At 41.3% G+C, this 23,551-nt stretch overlaps 1 protein-coding gene across 1 annotated transcript in view; it reads right to left on the bottom strand.

Annotated features, from left to right (window-relative positions):
* Window positions 1-16,037: 16,037 nt before the first annotated feature.
* Window positions 16,038-23,551, bottom strand: part of tmem9 (transmembrane protein 9) — a 96,115-nt gene continuing 88,601 nt past the window's right edge. Inside the window, exon 5 of the mRNA XM_072563416.1 lies at window positions 16,038-21,000. Coding sequence (XP_072419517.1) covers window positions 20,857-21,000 — 144 coding nt within the window. The 3' untranslated portion in view covers window positions 16,038-20,856. The remainder of the gene's footprint in view (window positions 21,001-23,551) is intronic.

Raw genomic sequence — 23,551 nt, 5'->3', positions numbered from 1 at the left:
AGATGTACAGCATGGAAACAGACCCTTCGGTCCAACCCGTCCATGCTGACCAGTTATCCCAACCCAAGCTAGTCCCACCTGCCAGCACACGGCCCATATCCCTCCAAACCCTTCCTATTCATATACCCATCCAAATGCCTCTTAAATGTTGCAATTGTACCAGCCTCCACCACATCCTCTGGCAGCTCATTCCATACCCGTACCACCCTCTGTGTGAAAAAGTTGCCCCATAGGTCTCTTTTATATCTTTCCCCTCTCACCCTAAACCTATGTCCTCTAGTTCTGGACACCCCGACCCCAGGGAAAAGACTTTGTCTATTTATCCCATCCATGCCCCTCATAATTTTGTAAATCTCTATAAGGTCACCCCTCAGCCTCCGATGCTCCAGGGAAAACAGCCCCAGCCTGTTCAGCGTCTCCCTATAGCTCAAATCCTCCAACCCTGGCAACATCCTTGTAAATCTTTTCTGAACCTTTTCAAGTTTCACAACATCTTTCCGATAGGAAGGAGACCAGAATTGCACGCAATATTTCAACAGTGGCCTAACCAATGACCTGTACACCCGCAACATGACATGGCCTCCCAATTCCTGTACTCAATACTCTGACCAATAAAGGAAAGCATACCAAACGCTTCTTCACTATCCTATCTACTTGCGACTCCACTTTCAAGGAGCTATGAACCTGCCCTTCAAGGTCTCTTTATTCAGCAACACTCCCTAGGACCTTACCATTAAGTCCTGCAAAGATTTGCTTTCCCAAAATACAGCACCTTGCATTTATCTGAATTAAACTCCATCTGCCACTTCTCAGCCCATTGGCTCATCTGATCAAGATCCTGTTGTAATTGGAGGTAACCCTCTTCGCTGTCCACCACACCTTCAATTTTGGTGTCATCTGCAAACTTACTAACCATACCTCTTATGCTCACATCCAAATCATTCATATAAATGACAAAAAGTAGAGGACGCTGCCCTGATCCTTGTGGCAAATGTAAATCCCATAACTTTTTTTAAAAGTTACATTCTCAATTGAGCTTTAACAATAGATGCCATGTTGGCCCAGATGATGTATTGAAGGTGTGAGATGCCCTGTGTGAGGCTGTCTGTGCCCCAATGTTCAGACTGATTCTATTTCTAAAAAACGGATTTACAGAATCTTACATGGATTCATGCAGCTTTTGAGCAAAATAAAATGTAATTCTGCAAGTACAAAATCATCCCACAAATTTATATGCATGTGGTGAGTGTGTGTGGGGAGTGTGAGTGTGTGTGTGTGTGTGTGTGTGTGTGTGTGTGTGAGAGAGAGTGTGGGAGTTGTGTATGTGTGAGTGTATGAAAGAGAGCTTGTGTATGAGAGACAGTCTACATCGGTGTATGGGTCTGTAGGAGTGTGTGCACGCGTGCGCGCGCGTGTGTTTGTCCGTGTGTGTGAGAGAGAGAGAGAGAGAGAGAGTGAGAGAGTGAGAGAGACTCTGACAAGTCTTGCAGTGTCTTCCATGACAGAGTTGTATGGAGTTGTCCTGAAATCCGGGCAGTTTGCTGTGAATAATGATCTGTATGAGGTTTGGCAGTTGGTTAAAGGCGAAAAGTGGAGGCGTTGAGAAGGTCATTGATAATGTGTTGCAGGCTGCGAAGAACAAGGTGTAGTTATTTGGCTCCCAGAAAGTTCTAGACAATGAAGGGTACCCTGTCTATTGCAGCTCTTGCCTGTCTCCTGAGGAGGTCATTATGGTTTCTCATTGTGGCACGATGGAACTCGCAGTTGATGAGTTGAGCATCGTACCCCGTTCTCATGAGTACTTGAATACTTCAAAGTGCCCGTCATGTTCCTCCTCATCTGAACAGATCCGGTGTATGCGGAGGGCTTGCGCTGTGGTTGACATGTATGCTCAAACCATCAGGAAATATATAAATGCCAGATTGATCAGCTGCACCCATAAGGTAGAGGAAAATGTCACCATCAGAACGCAACACCATCCATGCTCTCAAAACCAATTGCAACATTGTCATTACACCAGCAGATAAAGGAGGAGCCATTGTCATTCAAAAGAGAACAGATTACTGGAAGATTACAAATTACTTATGCCCGAAAATTCGATTCTCCTGTTCCTCGGATACTGCCTGACCTGCTGTGCTTTTCCAGCACCACACTCTCAACTCTGATCTACAGCATGTGCAGACCTCATGTTCTCTCAGAACAGATTACTGCAAGGAAGTGTACTGACAACTGAACAACCAGGAACACTAGAGGCAACTACCAGCTGATATGACCAAAGAAAACACCCGTGAACTGAAAATACTGAGCAGGACTTTGATCCAGTCCTTCAGAGTAACCTACACACTCTCATCCCATGTATTTCTTGCGTAGAGGACTTCTACTGCCTTCCGAAGATACACAAAGCCAACACATCAGGACATCCAATCATACCAGGCAATGGGACTCCATATGAGAACCTCTCTGACTATGTTGAAGGCATCTTGAAACCCATTGCACAGGGGACCCCCAGTTTCTACAGAAACTCAGCGCCTACAGACTAGTCAAACCAGGAACATTCCTCGTCATAATGGATGTTTCAGCACCCTACTCCAGCATCCCCCGCAATGACGGCATTGCACAACAGCCTCAGTACTCAACACCAACAACTGTATTGTCCTACAGCTCACCCGCTTCATCCTCGATCATAACTTATTCACCTTTGACAACCAGTTCTTCATCCAGACACATGGAACAGCCATGGGGACCAGACTTGCACCTTAATATGTCAATATTTGCATGCGCAGGTTTGAACAAGACTTCTTCTCTATGGAGGACCTCCAACCAACACTATACACCAGGTACATTGTTGACATTTTCTTCCTCTGGACCCAGGGCGAGGAGTTACTGAAACAACTACACAGTGATATCAACTGGTTTCATCCCACCATCAAACTCACCAGGGACTACTCTTTAGTATCTATCTCATTCTTGGACACATGTATCTCCATCAAGGATGGGCACCTCAGCCCCACACTCGACCACAAACCCATGGATAACCTCACAATGCTACACTTCTCCAGCTTCCACCTGAAACATATTAAAACAGCCATCCCTGATGGACAAGCCTTACGCATACTTAGGATCGATTTGGATGAGGAGGAATGTGACGGGCACTTGGAAGTACTTGGGGATGCCCTCATGAGAACGGGGTCCGATGCTCAACTCATTGACCGCCAGTTCCATCATGCCACAGCTAGAAACCATAATGACCTCCTCAGGAGACAAGACATGTGCTGCAACCGACAGGGTACCCTTCGTTGTTCAGTACTTCCCAGGAGCTGGAAAACTATGCCATGTTCTTCATGACCTGCAACACATTATCAAAGAGGATGAGCACCTCGCCAAGACCTTCCCCACACCTCCACTGCTCGCCTTTTAATAACCACTAAACCTCAAACAGATCATTGTTCACAGCAAACTGCCTTACTTTCAGGACAACTCCATACAACCATATCAGGGTAAGTGCTGCAAGACGTATCACAGCATGAACACGGATACCACCATTACGCGTAGGGAGACCTCCCACCATGTACATGGCAGGTACTCATGTGACTCAGCCAACGTTGTCTATCTTATACATTGCAGGCAAGGATGCCCTGAGGCATGGTACATTGGGGAAACCGAGCAGCGGCTACGGCAACGGATGACACAGTGGGTGGCACGGTGGCACAGTGGTTAGCACTGCTGCCTCAGCGCCAGAGACCCGGGTTCAATTCCCGCCTCAGGCGACTGACTGTGTGGACGTTCTCCTCATGTCTGCGTGGGTTTCCTCCGGGTGCTCTGGTTTCCTCCCACAGTCCAAAGCTAAATTGCCCATAGTGTTAGGTAAGGGGTAAATGTAGGGGTATGGGTGGGTTGAGCTTCAGCGGGTCTGTGTGGACTTGTTGGGGCGAAGGGCCTGTTTCCACACTGTAAGTAATCTAATCTAATCTAATCAATGGGCACCGCACAACAGACAGGAGGGTTCCCTCCCAGTTGGAGAACACTTTAATGGTCTGGAACATTCAACCTCGGACCTTCGGGTGACCATCCTCTAAGGCAGACTTTGGGACAGACAACAAATCAAAGTGGCTGAGCAGAAGCTGAGAGCCAAGTTCAGAACCCATGGGGCTGGCCTCAATTGGGACCTTGGGTTCATGTCACACTACAGGTGACCCCACTTCACTACACACACACATAGACACTCTTATAGACCCATACACTCACGCAGCCCCTCTCTCATACGCTCACACATACACTCCCACACCCACGCATGCACCGTCTCACAGACTTATACCCCTTTACACTCACATACATACATACTTTCTCATAGACACTCACACCTCCCCCACCCCCCAACACACACACACACATATAGGTTTGTGGAGTAAATTGGTACTTACAGAATTACATTTTACTTTGCTCAAAAACTGCATGAATCCATGTAAGATTCTGTAAGTCCCTTTTCTAGAAATAGAATCAGTCTGAACATTGGGACAGAGACAGACTTTAACCTTCTACCTTCAATACATTATCCGAGCTGACATGGCATCTATTGTTAAAGTTCTCTTGAGAATGTAACTTTAAAAAAGTTCTGGGATTTACATAAGAACTGAAACCAACATGGTCATTCTAAAAGAAGAGCAATTTTACAAACAATCCAAGTCTTTTTCAATATATCAGTTCAGTTGCATCCTACTGTAAACTTTTGCTATAAATTCTATCTTAACAATCTAATACTCCACAACCACCTGAAGAGGCAATGCTCTGAAAGCCAGTGCTTCCAAATAAATCTGTTGGACAATAACCTCATGTTGTGTGATTTTTAACATTTAATCAAAGGTATTTCTTGTAGGCGGCTTACAGCGTGAAGTATCAGAATGTTTCAATCTGTTTCAGTGAGTGAAGACACCAGCTCTCCTTTCAGATATGAACAACTGGAGATTTGAAGTCTTATAATGCATCACTACTTTCATTAATAAATCCATATTCCCAGTTAGTGAGCCCATTAACCACACCCCCCCCCCCCCCCCCCACCCGCTCCCAAATACAGCATGCCATATCCTCCGAAGTGTGCAGACCCCTCAGGGAGAGCTCCACTGACACACTGTTTCTCACTCACTTCTCACCATCTGGCGAATGTTTCCAGTTTGAAAGATGGCTGTTGGAGCACTTTCTTTATCTCATGTCAAAGATATAGCTACAAGAATAAATGCTCCAGGTCAGGCAACTTGAAAATTACTCTGGCTGGATTTGAGAGAGGTTGCCTTCTGAGAGAGGTTGGAAGCCAAACTGAACAAGTTGTCCCCAGTGTTTCCAACTGGCTTGCTGGGAGAGTATGTCTGGCTGCTGGAATTACAAATACTTCCTCAGCAGACTGGGAAAAGTGGATTCGAAAATTTGTTAAACTGTAACATCTGCTTGTCCGAATCTATTGCCATTTTCCTTTCAAGAATTAAATAGGTTTTGATCACTTTCTCCTCATGTCTCATCTGAAGACATTAATCCAGTAGGGGTTTCTCATTCCCTCCCACCCCAGAGCCCAGATTAATTCAGCCAATGCACATCTTCCACCCACACATTCACATCCATGATATGGTAATCTACAGCCAGAAAAGTAAATATACATGTGGAATTTCCATACAGTCTTTCAGGGCATTCAAACAGCTTTCTATCCAGTGCAGCACTTGTGAGGTATGGTCCCTCTTGTGATGCAGGGAAAATGGCAGCCAATGTGAGCACAGCAAGCTCCCATGTGGAAATTAACAACTGACTATTTTGTGTGTTGGCTGAGATATAAAGATTGAGCAAGGTAACAGGGGAAATCTCTTGTTCTTCTCAGCCACAGTAAACCATATCCTCCAGCACTCCATTCCCTCAGTATGGCTCTGAAACGTGGAGCTGGCCAATGTTATTTAACAAAGGCCAGGACAGCAGCTCTATCCGAGCCCCAGGCAAACTATAAACCACAGACTCACAGATAGACCCACCCGTTTTCCTAGTCTCTGTGGCTCAATCATTTGATAAACTTGCAGAACTGTTGGTGCGTTAATCTCAGTTTTGTTTACCAAACCTGTTGAATAAGGGTCTACAGACAGACCAAACATATAAAACAAACATATACAGACTGACCAAACATGTAAAATAAATGTCTAGAGACTGACCAATCATATAGAATAAGGGCTACAGACAAACCAATTACATAAAATAGGGCTCTATAGCCTGTCCAAACATGTAGATTAAGGGGTTACAGGTTGAATCAAGGTCTACAGACTGACCAAACCAATAGAGTAAAGGTCTTCAGACAAACCAAATATATAGAATAAGGCTTTACAGTCTGATCAAATGTATAGATTAAGGTCAAAAAGTGTTGTGCTGGAAAAGCACAGAAGGTCAGGCAGCATCCGAGAGGCAGGAGAATCAACGTTTCGGGCATAAACCCTTCATCAGGACTTTAGGGTCTACAGACTGACTAAACATATAGAATAAAGGTGTACAGACAAACCAAAACATACAGAATGAGGGTCTACAGACAAACCAAACCCATAGAACAAAAGGCTACAGCCCAAACCAAAATATAGAATAAGGATCAACAGACAGACCAAATAAATAGATTAGAGGTCTATGAACTGACCAAACAATTAACTTAATGGTCGACAGACAAATTAAACTTGTAGAATGAGATGTTAGAGATGAAGTATACACAGCATTCGAGCCCAACTGATTGTATAGAAAAATGGATTGAAGAATGACCAGATCCATAGAACAAAGGACTAAAAGTGGATTTACAAGGAATAAGGAGTTAGAGATTGACTGTTTATAGAAAACAATGAGTCAAGTGACTGACTGAAGAAGTGAACAATTATTAAAAAGACAGTCGATGACTAATTGATCATGTAAGAGGGATCAATTATTCAAGACTTTGATTGAATATCAGACATTCCTTAATAGTAACCAACACTGATTCCGGTGAAATCTGATATGCCGTGTAGGAGTGAATTATATACACTGTTCTCTTTGAATATAATAAAGACTGGATTCAGCCCTTTTTGAATTGACTGTGTTCAGACCTCCAGGACTGTGACAATCTCATCAACCTTGAACCTGTAGTTATTTATTCTATCTCAGCTTGTATCTCTAGCCCCTTGTCCAGAACCACACTCTCAAAACAAAATTTCCAGAGAGAGGGAAAGGGAACAATTTTGTCCTCATCATAAAGGACACAGATGAGCATTTCCAGCTCCTGTTTATTCTTCAAATCACTGATCTGAGACAAAGATCAACATAATTCAACATTTTAAATTTTTTTCAAATGATATAAATGCCAGTCAGGTTAATTTAGCACTTCTCATTCCCAGATTAAGACAAGTGTGCCTGACTTACCTCATGGATATTCCTATTTTTCTCAGTCTCAAAGATCCAACATCCTGTGGTACTTTTGGTGAATTCATGTAACTCTATAATCCCAGCTGTGGAAAGGCAAAGTGAGGACGTGTTGCAGTGTAGCCAGACCCTGCTGTTGTCAGTACATTCTGCCTTACAGGTTGTAAAGGTGTGTGTGCGTATACGTATGGAAGTTGTGCACATTGATAGAAGACTTGCTGTGGTTCTCATTAATATCCTGTTGTCAGTTGGGCCTCCTGACAGACAACAATCACATACCTGATCTCACTTCAAACACTTTTACAGCCAGAGGGCAGGGCTTCTGTCTGAGTCATACTGAGCTATAGGAAGAACCCAAAATCAGTGTCTGCTGCACAATACAGGATGAAAAGAAAGATATCGCAGTAAGGCAACTAAAGAGAGAGAGAGAGAGAGAAAGAGACGGACAAGGAGAGAAATAGTCAGCACAAAATAGCTGGATAGAGATTGATTAAAAAATAGACTGATGGATGGACTAATAGTTTGATAACAAATAGACTTCAAGTGAGGATGATGTACAGAGTAGAACAGTTATCCAGTTAACATTAACAGGTGCAACACAGATTGGTGGAATCAGACAAAACCAATAAGCACAAAGAAACAACGTGTTTTCTTCATGCACCTTTCATGTCTCCACATTGTACCACAATCAATAAGTTACTCATTTTGAACTCAGATGGCTCATCTTAGACCAGTGAATGTAATAGTCACTTTATTGACAGCAAGTTCCCTCAAACAGTAGTGAGATAAGTTGCCAGCTGAATTGTTTTTAATGATGCTGGTACATAAAAATGTGTGCAAATGTTGCAGAAAAGCAGATGTATAAAATGCATAGGGAGAAGCGTAAAATAGGGAGATATGTAAGTTAGAAAGAAACTGATGTATAAGAGCAAGGTACAAACAGATATGTTATATAGAGACTCGATCAAATGAATGAAACAAAAAGACGACAATTAGTGAAATACATGAGAGGAAAATATATGTAACATTAAAATACAATGAGTTGTGAATCGGGGTATAAATGTATACAAGACATTTATGACTACAAATGTTTAAAACAAATCTAATAATTCATTTTTAAAATTTGAGATAGCAAGTTTTGCGAAGATGGCAAAAAAATCTGTTTTTGCTTCTCTGACATAGACTAGATGGGCCAAATGGCCTTTATCTATGCTATGATGATTCCATGACTCACGGGGCAGCAAATTGGACCTGCCTCCAGAGATAGGCTGGTTAATATTTCTACCAACTTGTACCAGACTTCTATGATCTGATAAACTTTAAAGTCTGCACATAAAACATGCCTTGGACTTTTCTCATTATATCTGGGTCTCGCTACTGATTTTCCTGCAGAGCCCAAATGGTGGTACAGGAGACAACTGATTGAGAAATGAAATAGTGTATCCAATACTGATATCAACATAAAGTCGCAGGGATGACCATAACACCAAAATGGGAATCAGTGACAGCTGTAGAAAGTTAAAGGGAAACTAAAGGAACACACTGAAATCTTTAAAATTAATGCATAATGTGAGAACTTTCAAAACAGAGGTAAAGAGAATAATCACCAACCTCGAGAAGAGAGCACAGAGAAGAGAGAATGGAGAAACTAATGAGGAGAGCAGGCAGAAACAATATGGAAACAGACAGAAAGTAGCAACAGGAATGAAAACAGGGAGAACACAGAACAGAATAATCAAAGAGAAAACAAAGGAGGAACGTTTCTTTTTAGGCAGTTCTTGGGGTCAAGGGTGATTCATTTTCATTGCAGTTCAATCTGTTTGGAGGTGGCTGATCTGTCACATCTGCCATCAGACTGTGCTTTAAGAATAGGATAAACGGCTTGTTTGGAGATTTGTGCATCTCTTTCAGTGCCTGGACTTCACCCTTACACAACCCTAGCAAAGCCTTTCAATGTGTTTGGTGCTTCCTGGATGCATTGTCCTTTTTGGAGGAACACAGAACATACAGGGGACAGAGTGAGAGAGAGATAAATATGGTGACCTGTGATACACATACAGAATCACAAAAGTTTTATATGATGCAGAGGGAGATCATTCAGCCCATCGTGTCTACACAGGCTCTTCAAACAAACAGCATTACCTAGTGGCAATATCCTGTTTTCATCCCTACACCTTTTCTTTTCAAATAATCATCCGATGCTCTCTCGAATGCCTCAATTGTACCTGCCTCTATTACATTTCCAGGCAGTGTGTTCCATACCCTCACTGTTCACTCTGCGAAAAGGTTTCCCTGGCATCACCCTTGCACAGTTTGCACGTGACTTTAAATCTATGTCCACTCATTCTTTTCCCTTTTACAAATAGGAAAGGCTTAACCCTATCCATCCTCTCCAGCCCTGCTATAAATTTTGAAAATTTCTATCAAATCTCCTCTCAGTCTCAATATCTTCAATCCATCCTCATAACTGGAGTTTCTCATTCCTGGAACTATTCTGGTAAATTCAACTCTCTCCAATACAATTACATCTTCCCCTATAATGTGATATCCACAACTGTACACAATATTCCAGCTGAGGTCTAACAAGGGTCTTGTACAAATTTAACATCACCTCTTTGCTCTATGCTGCTATTAATGAAACCATGTTGTATTGACTGCTGTTTCTACCTTCTGTGCACATACTCAGCCAGATCCCTCAGCTCTCCTTTAGAATTGTACTTTCTGCCTTAAACCTGAAATAAACAACAGTTTTCTTTCTAATGCTAATTTCTCTCTCTTTTGTCTTGCACGGAACTCTGGATTTGTCTGGTCTTTTCCACTAGAGGAAATATACCTCAACTGTATCTGGACCATCGGCCCTTTGAATGTGGCCCATTGTACAGTTACGTTTTTTTTCCCCCCAACAGCTTCTTATTTCAATCAATCCTGCTCAGTCCTGTTCTAGCCCCAAAGTCAGGTCTCTGCCGATTGATTTTTCTTAACTGGATTCTTGCATGTCATTCTCCAACACCATCCTGAATCTCATTAGTCACTGTCCTAAATCTTCCCCCACTGACACATCTTTCTTTGGTCCACTTCATTGCCAATGATCTGGTCCTACAATGATTCTTTCCTGTCAGACTGGCCACATACCACTTGGAACACGTGCCCCTCACTGTTAAGAGTTTCCTGGTGTATATTTGAGCAATTGAAGACCCTCAGTACGACGACGCTACAATGTTGACATTTCTCCGTAATTTCTTTGCAGATGTGTTGCTCTACATCCTTTTCACTGGCGGTCGACAGGTTACACTGAGCAATGGAATTGTACCCCTTTTACTCCTTAGCTCTATCCAAATTGACTCGGTCCTTGAACCAATTAGGAGAAAGTAAGGACTGCAGATGCTGGAGATCAGAGCTGAAAAATGTGTTGCTGGAAAAGCGCAGCAGGTCGATTCTCCTGCTCCTTTGATGCTGCCTGACCTGCTGCGCTTTTCCAGCAACACATTTTTCAGCTCTGTCCTTGAACCGTTTTGAGACATCTGTTCTCCCCAGCACTGGAATGCCCTTCTTAACCAATCCTGCCACCCCTCCTCACTTCCAGTCTTTCCTGAACAGCTTAAACTCAGGAAATATTTAATACACAGTTCTGGCCTCCCTTGAGCACAACATCATATTTCCACACAGCAATCTGTGTCAGTAAGTCCCTTATTTACTACATGCTGTACGTTTACAATAATGCATCTTAACCTGCTTTGGCTTTCCTTCATTTCCCCCTTACATTGACTCCCCTATTAACTTGATATTCTCTATTCTGCATCCCCAAGTGTTTTGTGTACCCTGGTAGTCTCCTCTCCTACTCTCTCTTGGTTCCCACACTCCTACAAGTTAGCTTAAAGCCCTCCCAACAGCACCAGCAATACAGAACAGAGAGTGAAAGAGAGAGCAGACAGCGTTATGAATAAATTACAGATAACAATGAAAGGAAGAGCAAAACAGGAGGAATAAAATGGAGAGAATAGTGAGAGCCATACAGAAAATAAAGCAGCATAGAGAATCTGGAGTGTTTCAGGTTACATTTGTGGCAGAAGTCCCTCTCATTCTGCAAATTGCAGCATTTCTTGCAGTTTTGTTGTATATTCAATGGGAAGGGGAGGTGAATGTACTGGTCAATATATTACTCACTTGTTTGAGACAAGTGTCAGAGAACTTTTCAGTACTGGAGATCATTCAACCCTCACCAGGTCTTGAAAAGTAAATATTTTCCAGGTACCTACTTTTCTCCATAAGCCTGCAAAATTAGTCTTCATGTACAAACCTAATTACCACACAAAAGTTCAGATACAATCCGTTTTCAGACAGTCCAATCTTGAACTTAAGTGAAAATAATGTGCTCGTTTCTGCTCCAGCCCTTCTGCTAATTGTTTTAACTCTAAGTTAAACTCTAGTTAACTCGATTTACTGACTGACTTTCCAAGGAAATTGCTTGCTCCATTGTTTTTAAATTCATGGATGTTGCTGGCTATTCATCGCCCATTCTAAATACACTGTGGAAAGAATTGCTAGGCCACCTTCTTCAACCATTGCAAGTGTCGCTGTTTGGTCAATCTGAGGAGCTGGCTGGAGGGGAGTATTAACCTCATTGGTTATGATGATGGAGTCACAATAGGCCAGAAAGGGTAAAGACATTACTGAACCAGTGAAACGTTTATAAAAGTCCAGCAGGTTCCTGACCATTACCAACTTTTTATTTCGGATGCAAAATTCAAATTCCCCAGCTGGTGTGATGGGGATTGAATCTTATCTCTGGAACATTAATCCAGGTCTCTGGAGTACCATACTCCAATATGGGAACTACATGCTTGTATATTTAATACTGTAACAACTGAAAACAGTCAATGGGTATATTAATGAGGGGAAAGGTGCCTTTTCAAATCACTGGTAGTGCTGCACTTGTCACAACTGATGTGCAATTGGTTTCCTTGTCAACATATTCAACAAGTCAAATATCAGTGAACCTTACTCGCGCGATTAATAGAGGACTTATTGTGTCAAGCAGCATCTGAGGAACAGGAAAATAGACATTTCGGGCAAAAGCACTTCATCAAGATTCCTTTAATCTAGACTCTGATCTCCAGCAGCTGCAGTCCTCACTTTTGTCGACTCATTTTGTCAGTACAAATGTGCAGTTTACACCTTTTCAAATAAATATTGGAGGATATTTATAGCAGTTCACTGTTCTGCCAAGGCCTCTCGGTTCATGACCTCAATACAGTCTTGTTCTAAACATGGGCAAAACAGCTAAACTCCAGAGTAAGACCGAGTGCCCTTGGCATCAAAGCAGCATTTGACTGAGTATGGCATTAAGTCTCAAAACATGTGGCACTGGGAAAGCACAGCAGGTCAGGCAGCATCCAAGGAGCAGGAGAATCAGGATCCTGATGAAGGGCTTATACCTGAAACTTTGATTCTTCTGCTCCTTGGATGCTGCCTCACCAGCTGTGCTTTTCCAGCATCATACTCTCGACTCTGATCTCCAGCGTCTGCAGTCCTCAGTTTCTCCTATGGCATTACGATGACCTAGCAGAACTGGACTCAATGGTTGTCAGGGGGAAATCTGCCTGCTGTGTGGAATCATACCCAGAACAAAAAAAAATTGAGGTGGCCATATGAACATACAAGAATAGGCGACTCAGGCTTTTGAGCCTGTTCTGCCATTCAATATGATGGCTGACCTGATTTTAATTGCAACTCTACATTCCTGCATATTTCCAATAATTTTTCAGTCCCCATCTAACTGTGTCTTTAAAATATTTAAAGATTCTGCACCCACTGTCTTTAGGGGAACGGAATTCCAAGGACTCTCAAGCTTTTCAGAGTTAAAAAAAAAACACCTGCTAATCTCCATAGTCAGATGATGATCAATCAGTCCCAGGAAATCTCTGCAGGGCTTTCTCAGGTTAGTGTCCAAGGCCCAACCATCTTCAGCTGCTTCATTCACCAATGACCTTCTTTCCATCATAAAGGACAGAAATTGAGATGTTCACTGTTGATTGCACAATATTCAGCATCATTTTTGACTCCTCAGGTACTGAAGCAGTCCATGCAGCCAAGACCTGAACAACGTCTAGGCTTGGACTGATATGTGCCAAGTAACCTTTGTTACAAGTGACACACAATTGCCAGGCAATTGTCATCTTCAACAAGAGGAAATCTAACCGTTGCACCTTGATGTTCAATGGCATTACCATCGCTGAATCCCCTATAATCAAAATCCTAGGGGTACCACTGACCAGAAACTAAACTAGACATGTAAATATTGTGGCTACAAGATCAGGTCAGCAGCTAGGAATTCCGTCGTCTTCCACCTTCCAAGTGACTGCCTGCCATCTACATGGTTCAAGTCCGGTGTATGATGGAATAGTTACCTGGATGAGTGCATTTCCAACAACACTCAAGACGCTTGACACCATCGAATACAAAGCAGCTAGCTGATGGGAACCACATCCACTACCTTCACCATGATGCATTGTGGCAGTGGTTTGTATCATCTACAAGATGCTCTGCAGTAATACACCACGGCTCCTTCCAAACCTGCAACCTTTACTAAGAGCAGCAGATATATGGGAACACCACCTGAAAGTTCCCCTTCAAGCCACACACCATCCTGACTTGAGCTATATGCTGTTGCCTCAGTGTTGCTAGGTTTAAATCCTTGAAATCCCTCTGCAATAGCATTGTGAGTGTCCCTACAGGACTGCAGTAGTTTGAGAAGGTAGCTTACCACCATTTTCTCCAGGGAAGTTATGGATGGATGGACAATAAATGCAGGGCTAGCCTTTTGATACCCACAGCCTACAAACAAATCATTAAAGAAATACAGAAAACATCTACTTAGCTCCTTCTTTCCAGTTAGGTGACCTATGTCCTTAGTTGGCATATATGCTGATTTTACTGGTATTTGTTTAGTGTCGACATTCCAGACATCAGTCAGGAGATGGGAGTGTTTCAATGTGCATCCCACTCATTTGCAAATGCAGACATAGCTCCATCATCCAATGGTGAAGGTGGTCATTCATTGAATGTACAGACTCCAAACAGGAATCAACTGTTCTGCTGCCTAGGACTATTTAGCCAGTGTTTGCATCTTGGAAGAAATTTATTTGGTTGAGCCTGACTGTTAGCAAGCCCAAGAGTAGAAATATAGTATTAAAGTAGATTATCTAACTCTCCCTCCAACACCTGTTCTGCCACCCTTTAACAATATCATGACTGATCTGCATCCTACCTCCATCCACCTACCTTCATTCCATACTTTTAGATATCCTCTAGCAATCTTAGTTTGAAAGGTGACAACTGAAATGAAATCAGTGGTTGTTTCAAACTTCAACCATGTTTAGAGAGAAGTTTGGTTTCCTCATTTCATTCCATGTGGTCGAGCTCTAACTTTAGATATTGACCCTCCCAAGTGAAATGGTTTCTCCATATTAACTCCATTAATGTAAACTTTGATCATATCACTTTTAACCATCTAAGTTTCAGGGAGTACAACCCTCATTTATATAACTTGGTGTTGCAACCTAACCCGTGGAGTCCAAGGGCCATTCTGGTAAAAGTACATTGCTCTCTATCCAAGATCAATCTACTTTTTGTAAGTCAGGGTTCCCCCAGAATTGTATGCAATACACTAAATGCAGTCAGACCAGGCTTTCAAGAACTGTAGAAGTTTTCTTGTGAAACATTAAACGCCCCTTTTTTAAAAAAAGCAAAATATGAATACACTTCTTGCAAACAGATTGCAGCTCTTCCTGGTTGCCCCATCACTGATGATGTCAGAATGTGAGGCCGGAGTAAGAAATTCCAAAGACAAATACAGCTTTGTATCAAAAGAGGATTTCATTGCTCCGGTCTCCTGCTCTTCTCCCACTCTTTAAATGCAAGCCCAAATTGACTAGTTTCCCTCTTACATGCCATCTAACTCACTATGTCAATGTGCCAGCCAAAGGGTTGACATGAGATTTCAGGCCCCAGAGGGTAATCGGCAGCAACAGAACCAGAACCTAATAAGGAATTGATAGTTTTGGGAGAGGAAATTGGAAAGTCCAAACATATCACATTGAGCACCGACAAAGCTGTGATTGTTTTGCATACCAAGACTTTAATATTAAAGATTTTAGATCTGGGGTTACTAAGCAGGCCTTGAAATCAGCTTTGCAAATCAAGAACAGGGAGTCAACCTGCTGATTAATTTTCTTTTCAAATTATGTTAATTATACGATTGCAATGTAATAACAAACACAATAATTACTGTTTCATGTTAATTATATTTTACCCATGTGACAACAGATTGTTGCTTGTTATCATCTGAACCCATGGTCTGAGCTAGACACAGCATACTAGAGGATCCAGTTTACAAACCAGGTAGACTAGCCCCACCCATATCACAAAGCAAAGTTGAGAGTGTTCTTCACAAGATGGACCCCATTAGTGACCAACATGATACCTGCATGGCAACTCTTAAAAAAGAGTCTGTTATAGTTAAAAGGAGGGAGTGGCAGTCTGTTATGTGGTGACAGTGAGAGCTGTGGGTACAATACAAATGTTTGAACTGTTAAATAGAAACAAAACGTCTTCCAGAATGAATTACAAGCACTTGATACTTTTTGCAATCTTTACTTAGATGTTTGACTCCTCTTGCAGTTCATAACATTCAGAATTAAACAAGTTGTTTTTACAGTGACAAAAAAAACACTGGAATTTAATTAAACAAGAAAATGATTTCTACTTCAAATCAATGATTCACATAGAAAAAAAGTGAGACATTAAACTCTCAGGTACCAGCGAGACCATTAGGTTCTGCAACGTAGAGAAAAAGATGATAGATTTTCACAATAGTACAGTGCTTTTACACACATTCATATTCCCGCAGGAATAAAGACATTTTTCTGCAGATGAAAAAGCTGTACCGAGGTTAACTTGCTCAGCCGACAGAACATCCCCAAAAGATTCCTACTTCATGTGTAGGTTCTTACCCCAAATTATATGCACTGACATGACAAAATCAAAGTGGATGTGCTTCCTTCTTCCTGTTATAAACAGCACAGGTGAATTGCCATGCTCAGATCTCACAATACCGTACACCCCAATCACCAGAGGGATATGCTCTGTTGTACCAGTGCTCCAGTCTGAGATTTCATTCTGGGGTAGAATCCACATTAAGTTTACTATAAACCAAAAGTCATTCAAGGAATACTGTAGAAAGTTTTTGATTCTTTGAATAATCAGATAGCATTATATGAATACAAGTCTCAGGAAGTAAACTGAAGCTTCCAATTCGAAACAAAAGTGTGGATCTCAGTTCAGAAATAAGATAGTTTGATTAACAAATAAATCCACAACCTCAAATAATTATTTTGCAGCAAATTTGTAGAAGTTACAGTGCAATGACTAAGGTATATATTAATTTGCATATCCATACATCACATTATCACATTGAAACATCTGAATACACTTCAAATATAATTCATTTTATGAAGTGCAGTGATTATGTAGACAATAATTAACAGAGTTACTGTATTGAGTCATACCATTATGGAAACCCCAACAGTGAACCTCTTAGCTTTTACACTTTGTGTTCATTATACCAGCTTTACAGATCAGAGTGTGATGAAGTGCTGTCCAGTTTTACAGCAAGAGGTTACCTTGCAGCTGGTGGTTAATTTCATTTTCACAGGAAAATAAACCAAGAGGAATTAAGCCAGAGTTGACAAATCTGAACATTTCAGAAAAATAAGAGTTGGTCCACAGATTAAACAGTCCTCAAAGTCCAGACTAGCTGATTGGAAGGGCAGCCACTAGATTTGTTTACTAATGTCTGCAGGTGATGATCTGCTGACTGATGTCCCAGACATTAGGACTATCTGATGTTAAATACGGAATACACACACACACACACACACACACACACACACACACACACACACACACACACAGAGTCTACGATTTGTTTTAAAATATGGTCAGCCCATGAGTATAACAAACTTCACTCTTCAGATGATTTATTCATTGAGCTTGACCTCCAACTTCACGAGGCAAAGAAGTGGAAACTCCTGCAAATCGGAAGCCAATAATTTACCAGTTTAAAAAAAAACCTAAAATTAATACTCACACATTACACTCCAAAGCATTTTGTGCTCAGGAGGCATAATAACAAGAAAGGTTGTAGTTCTTTTACAATGCAACACAGAAACTTCCAACACAAGTAATACACACATCACTGATTAGTCACTCTCACCCTACCAAAACCAAGGAGATTCCAGTGACATATTAGAGATTTTGATTCAAATAGACAGTCCCCCTCAAAATGTTTCAGCAACCAATGATCTGCAAACAGATTCAAAGGCTTTTCCTGAAAGAACAGGGATGTACAGTAATGTGACTGGCCATGGAAGTCTAGTCTGGAGAGAGAGGGATGAGCGAAAATAGTTTTTATTTTCTTTCCCTTCTCTTATTCAAAAAGGTAAAATGCTTAGATACTTGAAATCAATTGAGAACTGATCACAGAAACAAATTAAGGTTCAGATATTAGTGAGTCCAGGGATTACCACAGGACTAGCAACCACACTGACAGTGTTCAGGTGTGATCAAAGAACAGGAAGATTTCAAGGGCACAGCCATGCCAAACAGAGGCTAGACTAAAGGATTTAACACATCAAAGCCTTTGGCTAATAGCTGCAGAATGCCTCTTGCCAAATTGCTTAAGGCGAGTTACCCACAAACTTTGAAAAGGTCGAAACACATGAACTCACCAGCTTGCAGGCACCATAAACATCCTTTAATACTTAATATTTCAGTTCTGCTTCTGCTTTTTTGCTTCACTCTGCCACTTCCCAATACTTTCTTCCTCTGTCAGACAGTGTTCCTTTATTTAAAATTGATGAAGCGGTTTTTGATGAATTCTTGCAAAATTCCTGATTACCGAGGGGATCAACCTACTGGATCTCTTCTAAGCAACTCGTTAAACATACTAGCACTCTTCCCTTCTAAGGGTTGTTTTAAATGACACAGGAAGGCACTCTATTACACCAGGTTATAGGATAAAGACCTGTTCAATTGGAATATAACTTGTTCAAATATGATCAGTAAATTGTCTGAATCAAACATATTCCATTTGGTCAGCTCCAACAGATGTATGACAGGGACAACTCAAACTGCAGATACTTTCCAATGTAAAGGCAAAAGGTAAAGTCATCAGACCATATGGCTGCTCTCTCATTAGACAGAGCTAACTATTGATGGTTTATCCTGAGAGTCACCATGCCTCAGAAGAGGGAAAAGGTCGAGAACATGAATCCTTCACGGTGCCCTCAGTGGCGCAGGGCTTGAATCCATGCTGCTGGTGTTATTCAGTGTCACAAACCAGCCTGTACCTAGTGCTACAGTACATCACAGAAAGCGGATAGGTAAACTGTTCCTCAGACCTTGGTGTTCATTACTGTACTCCCAGTCCTCCTAAATAAACTAGCTGAGCCCAGAAACCTATTATGTGGTACAATGACATAGATTTTATTACAACATGGCGGTCATTTATTTTAATACAAGCTGAACATATCACAGATTAAAAACTGATTGATTTCTGACCAAATCCCCAGATAGAGCTAGGTTATTTAGCTTCTGTTCAAGTATTTTTATTTACATTCAACAATTACTGTTTGGAAGGAGTGTTGAGAGATTTCAAGACAAATTCCGAAGAGCAAAGTAACAACTTCAATTGATCAACAGTGCAGAAGTGAGGGGCTATATGGAGTAAGGGATTGATAACTTGCATCATGAGCTCACTGACACAGTAACACATTGGCATCACTGCAGGTCACAGTGCTGCTGTTCAATTTCACATCGCCTTTGAATAAAGAGGTGCTGTGCTTTCCGGCTTTATGTACACTTTTGGGCTGCAAAACGTTGCCACAGCAGCAACTGATTTAGACATGAGTGAGACAAAGGAAGTGAATGTACATTAGGAAATTCCTTCCAAAAGGAGCAATCTGTCACCACACCATTAGAAACACAGATGTTAAAACCATACAGCTGCGTAAGATGGCCACCAAACCTGTGCTTCAGCGTATTCTGGTCTGGGCTCGAGGCAAGTCACTGGAGAAGCCTGGGCCACTGGGAGCTGTCCTCTAAATATCACAGCATTACTCTACTCACACTGAAAGGTAGCAGCTCTTTAACCAATGAGCCAGCCACCTCAAAGGGAATTTTCAGGGTTTTTATTCAACAAAATAGTCAATACTAGGGACATAAATGATGTTGCCTAAGGATATTCCTTTAAAGCAAATTTGCAAAGCAACAAATATTTCAAAATGCTGAGAAGGAAGTTCAATGATAATAAAACTAACATTAAAGGATGGCCAGGACAGGAGGAACATACCTTTGTGTGAAAATACTATGGATCCTAGAAACAATGTTTTGAAGAACAGTCATACTGGACTTGAAAAGCTAACACTGTTTTTCTCTCTTGAAAAGTGCTACCAGGCCTGCTGAGTTTTTCCAGCATTCTCTGTGTTTCTAGTTATATGGCAGCTGACAAACCAGAAACTTCACCAGGCTCTGCAAAAGGACCAGGGGTTTATGCCTTTTGAGTTAATATCCATCACTTCCAGCAAATGTAAACCAGAAGTCCATGCTTTGCAGTGCCCAATCTTATTTTCCATTTATAACACAAGCGACTTTAATTTACCTCATTGGAGTAGAAGGTCTAATTGCAAACCACAGCTACTTTGGAGTGAAAAGAAAAAAACTGTTTCATTCACAAAATTTCATAGCATTTTAACTGAGCAAAATACAAGACTACCACACCTTTGTACACATGAAAGTCAGAGAGAAATAGAGAGAGTTACACACGGGGAGTGACAATGAAAGCAAAAGAGAAAGAATCTGTACACTTACTGCTGTCTCTCAGACCATCCTTCCACATGTTTGATTATTCTGAAGTGCAATCTCAAGGCACCTGGGGCATGTGAGCAAGCAATTCCCCTTTAGTTACAATGTGAATGGGTTAGAAGACTGTGGGCAGCACCTTAATTCACATCAGTAGAGAAGGGGATTGCATTGAGCACTGCATCCCTTGAACAAACAAAGCAGGCAGAACTTGAATCATGTTTTGGCAATGAAGCTCTAATATATCTCCTAATGCTGAGGCTTCCCCACACGTGCAGAATTTTAATCTTTTGAACATTTAATTAGGGAGCCACACTTAAAGAGGACATTAGGGATTCACTTTACAGAGACACATCCTCAAAAGGGAATACCAAGCAAACTGTTTAATGCTTCACATTGATGTGTGATGCATTTAACCGGACTGGTTAAAATAAAGCTGGGAGACAGCATTAAGTCTTCAGATTTAAAACCAACCTTCAAGCTTCAAAGTGAAAACATGACTAGGCCTGAACTACAGCAAGTTGAAAGCAGTGATGTTTAGCTGAGCATTTTGTGTCGGTCAAAGACAGTTTTACGCTGCTCCTGCACTTGACGCTTCCACCTTTGCTGGGCTCCCTCCACTCTCTCCAGAACAGTATTGGCACGAACTTGTCCATGGGATGGAGCAAATGGACGAGTGTCCTGGAGTAAAGATAAGAATTGAAGTAGATGATTAACTCTCATAGCATTATGAATAGTCTTCTTTATCCAAGTCTCATTTGATCATATTACCATGGTCAATCTTATCTGGACTGGCCCTGTTTTGTCCCTTCTGGAATAACAGGCATGGCGTCCATCACACTCTTCGTGTTCAAGGCCACATAATTGCAATTCAATACTCTTCAGCTCAGATCTCAACACACACCATACTTTCTTCCATCTTTCGTTATTCCTATTATCTTCATTCCTTTCAATCTCAAACTCCTCATTTCCTAAGCATACGTTACAATCTCTCACATTTATTTACTGCTCTTTCCTAACTAGTCCCTTTCTTGGTTTCTCTATAATTATATAAAACAAAACAATTGTACATGTTTCCAAGGCAAACCATACCAATGTCAACAAATGCATGGCTTGCAATTATATTTGACACAGTTGAACGTTCCAAGGTACTTCACAGGAGCATTCTCAAACAAAATCTGACATTAAGCCATGTAAGGAGACACCATGATAATTTTGGACAAAGAGCTAAATATTAGAGAACATCACTTGCTCTTTTTCCTCTTTTAAGAAACATATGTTTAAAGAGGGAATCTCCAAGGTTAGATCCAAGGTAGCTGAACGTGCAGTTGGCAATGGTGAAGTGATGGAGAGTAGGCTGTATGAAAGACATAAGTAAATAATGTCTCAACGAAATTGGCATTTAGTTAAGTGTAGAACAAACTTGGTGGCACGTTACTCGTACTAACATTCCACCCAGTTTGATTATTCAATGTAATTCCAGAGAAAGAGAATTGAAAGAGTAGTCTGGATACCAGGGGACAAGTATGTAAGGAAGGCACCAAACATCTTGCACCATACTTCTGGGGTCCAATAAAATCTGATACTTGCAAAACATTCACAGCTAAAAGTTACAAATAACACACAGAGTCCATGCTGCTAAAGCCACTGCTGAACATACTGGCACCGCCTCAAATTGTTCTAGCTATTTTGGTTTGATTTTTTTGCTCTCATCCCATCTCTTTTAGTTTTTGCAAAGGCCACAAAATGGACCAAGATACATTCTGAACTTTCCCAAAGGTTGTCAAAATTATTCTCCACCATACTATACTCAAGTTTCTGCTCCCATCAGTCTTGTGATTCCACGCAAACCATACAGAGGAGCTCTGCACAATTGTGACAATAAGATAGCTCAGCAGAAAACTGACCACAACAACATTTCAATTTGCATCACTACAAAACCCATTGAGCTGCCAAGTCAGAAAACCTCAGTTTTGTTTCACAGTCATAATTCAGTTGAGGATTACTAGCATGTCAAATCATAGTGCCTTTAGTTAGTAAGTACCTTCCTTCACACCACACATTCCTTAATGTGCTTACACTTTACCCCACTATTGGTCTTCCCATTGTGTAGCCATTTGTGGAATGACTTCTGCTCCTACGTCTTAAAGACTAAGTTTCTGGGAACCATGCTACAGGATCTCATTAGTGCACAGCAATATACAGAGGAAATAATAGACTGATTATTTGCAGTAACCTCATTAAATGCCTGATAAAAGATGGGAAAACCAGAGCTCTTGCTTCCTGAAGAAGGGCTTATGCCCGAAATGTCGATTCTCATGCTCCTCTGATGCTGCCTGGCCAGCTGTGTTTTTCCAGCACCACACTTTTCAACTCTTGCTCCCAATCCCAAGATGCTGTTACAGCTTTAAAGTTACTCCTGTTTATCTACAAATTAAAAATATCTACCATAGGTAATGTTCAGAATGGCAAAGATCTGCGAGACTACAGAAGCTGGGATTGTTCTCTGCAGATCAGAAAAAGGCTGGGAGATAGGAGAGTTCAATCTCAAAAAAGGATTTTAAAACAGTAAGGAAAGAGAAACTTTTTTTTTACTGGCAGTAGGGTCAGCAAACTTCATAGATAACAGAAAAATGACAAAAGAATTGAGATGAATAGATTTTTGAAAGGTGAATTATTATGAACTCTATTTTTTATTGCACATCCCTAATTATTCTGGAAAGGAATGGTTTGCTAGGTTATTTCAGGCAGCAGGTAAAAGTCAACTACATTGCTGTGGGTCTGGAGTCAAATCAAGTCTCAACTAGGTCAGGACACCTGGATGGGTATGTGAATAGGAAGAGTTTGGAGGAATATGGGCTGGGTACTGGCAAGAGGGATTAGATTAGGTTGGGATATCTGGTCGGCATGGACGGGTTGGACCGAAGGGTGTGTTTCTGTGCTGGACATCTCTATGGCTCTATGATAACAAATATTCCTCCTGAAAGGACACTAAGGAATTGGGTCAGTTTTCACAACAATTGATGATAGTTGTCATGGTCACCATTGCTGGGATTATTTTCAGAATATATTAACTGAACTAGATTTTACTAGCTGCCATTGTGATACTTGAAATCACGTCCCCAGTATACGAACATGATCCTCTGGAGCTATAGTCAACTGCCATTCCCATTACACCTCGGTCAATCTCCGAATGTACTGTATGAAAAAGCATAGTAGAAGATAATTCATT

Source organism: Chiloscyllium punctatum, chromosome 45 (assembly GCF_047496795.1).
Source record: "Chiloscyllium punctatum isolate Juve2018m chromosome 45, sChiPun1.3, whole genome shotgun sequence".
Classification (NCBI taxonomy): Eukaryota; Metazoa; Chordata; class Chondrichthyes; order Orectolobiformes; family Hemiscylliidae; genus Chiloscyllium; species Chiloscyllium punctatum.
Note: the sequence above shows the minus strand (reverse complement) of the source record. Positions and strands in the feature narration are given on the sequence as shown.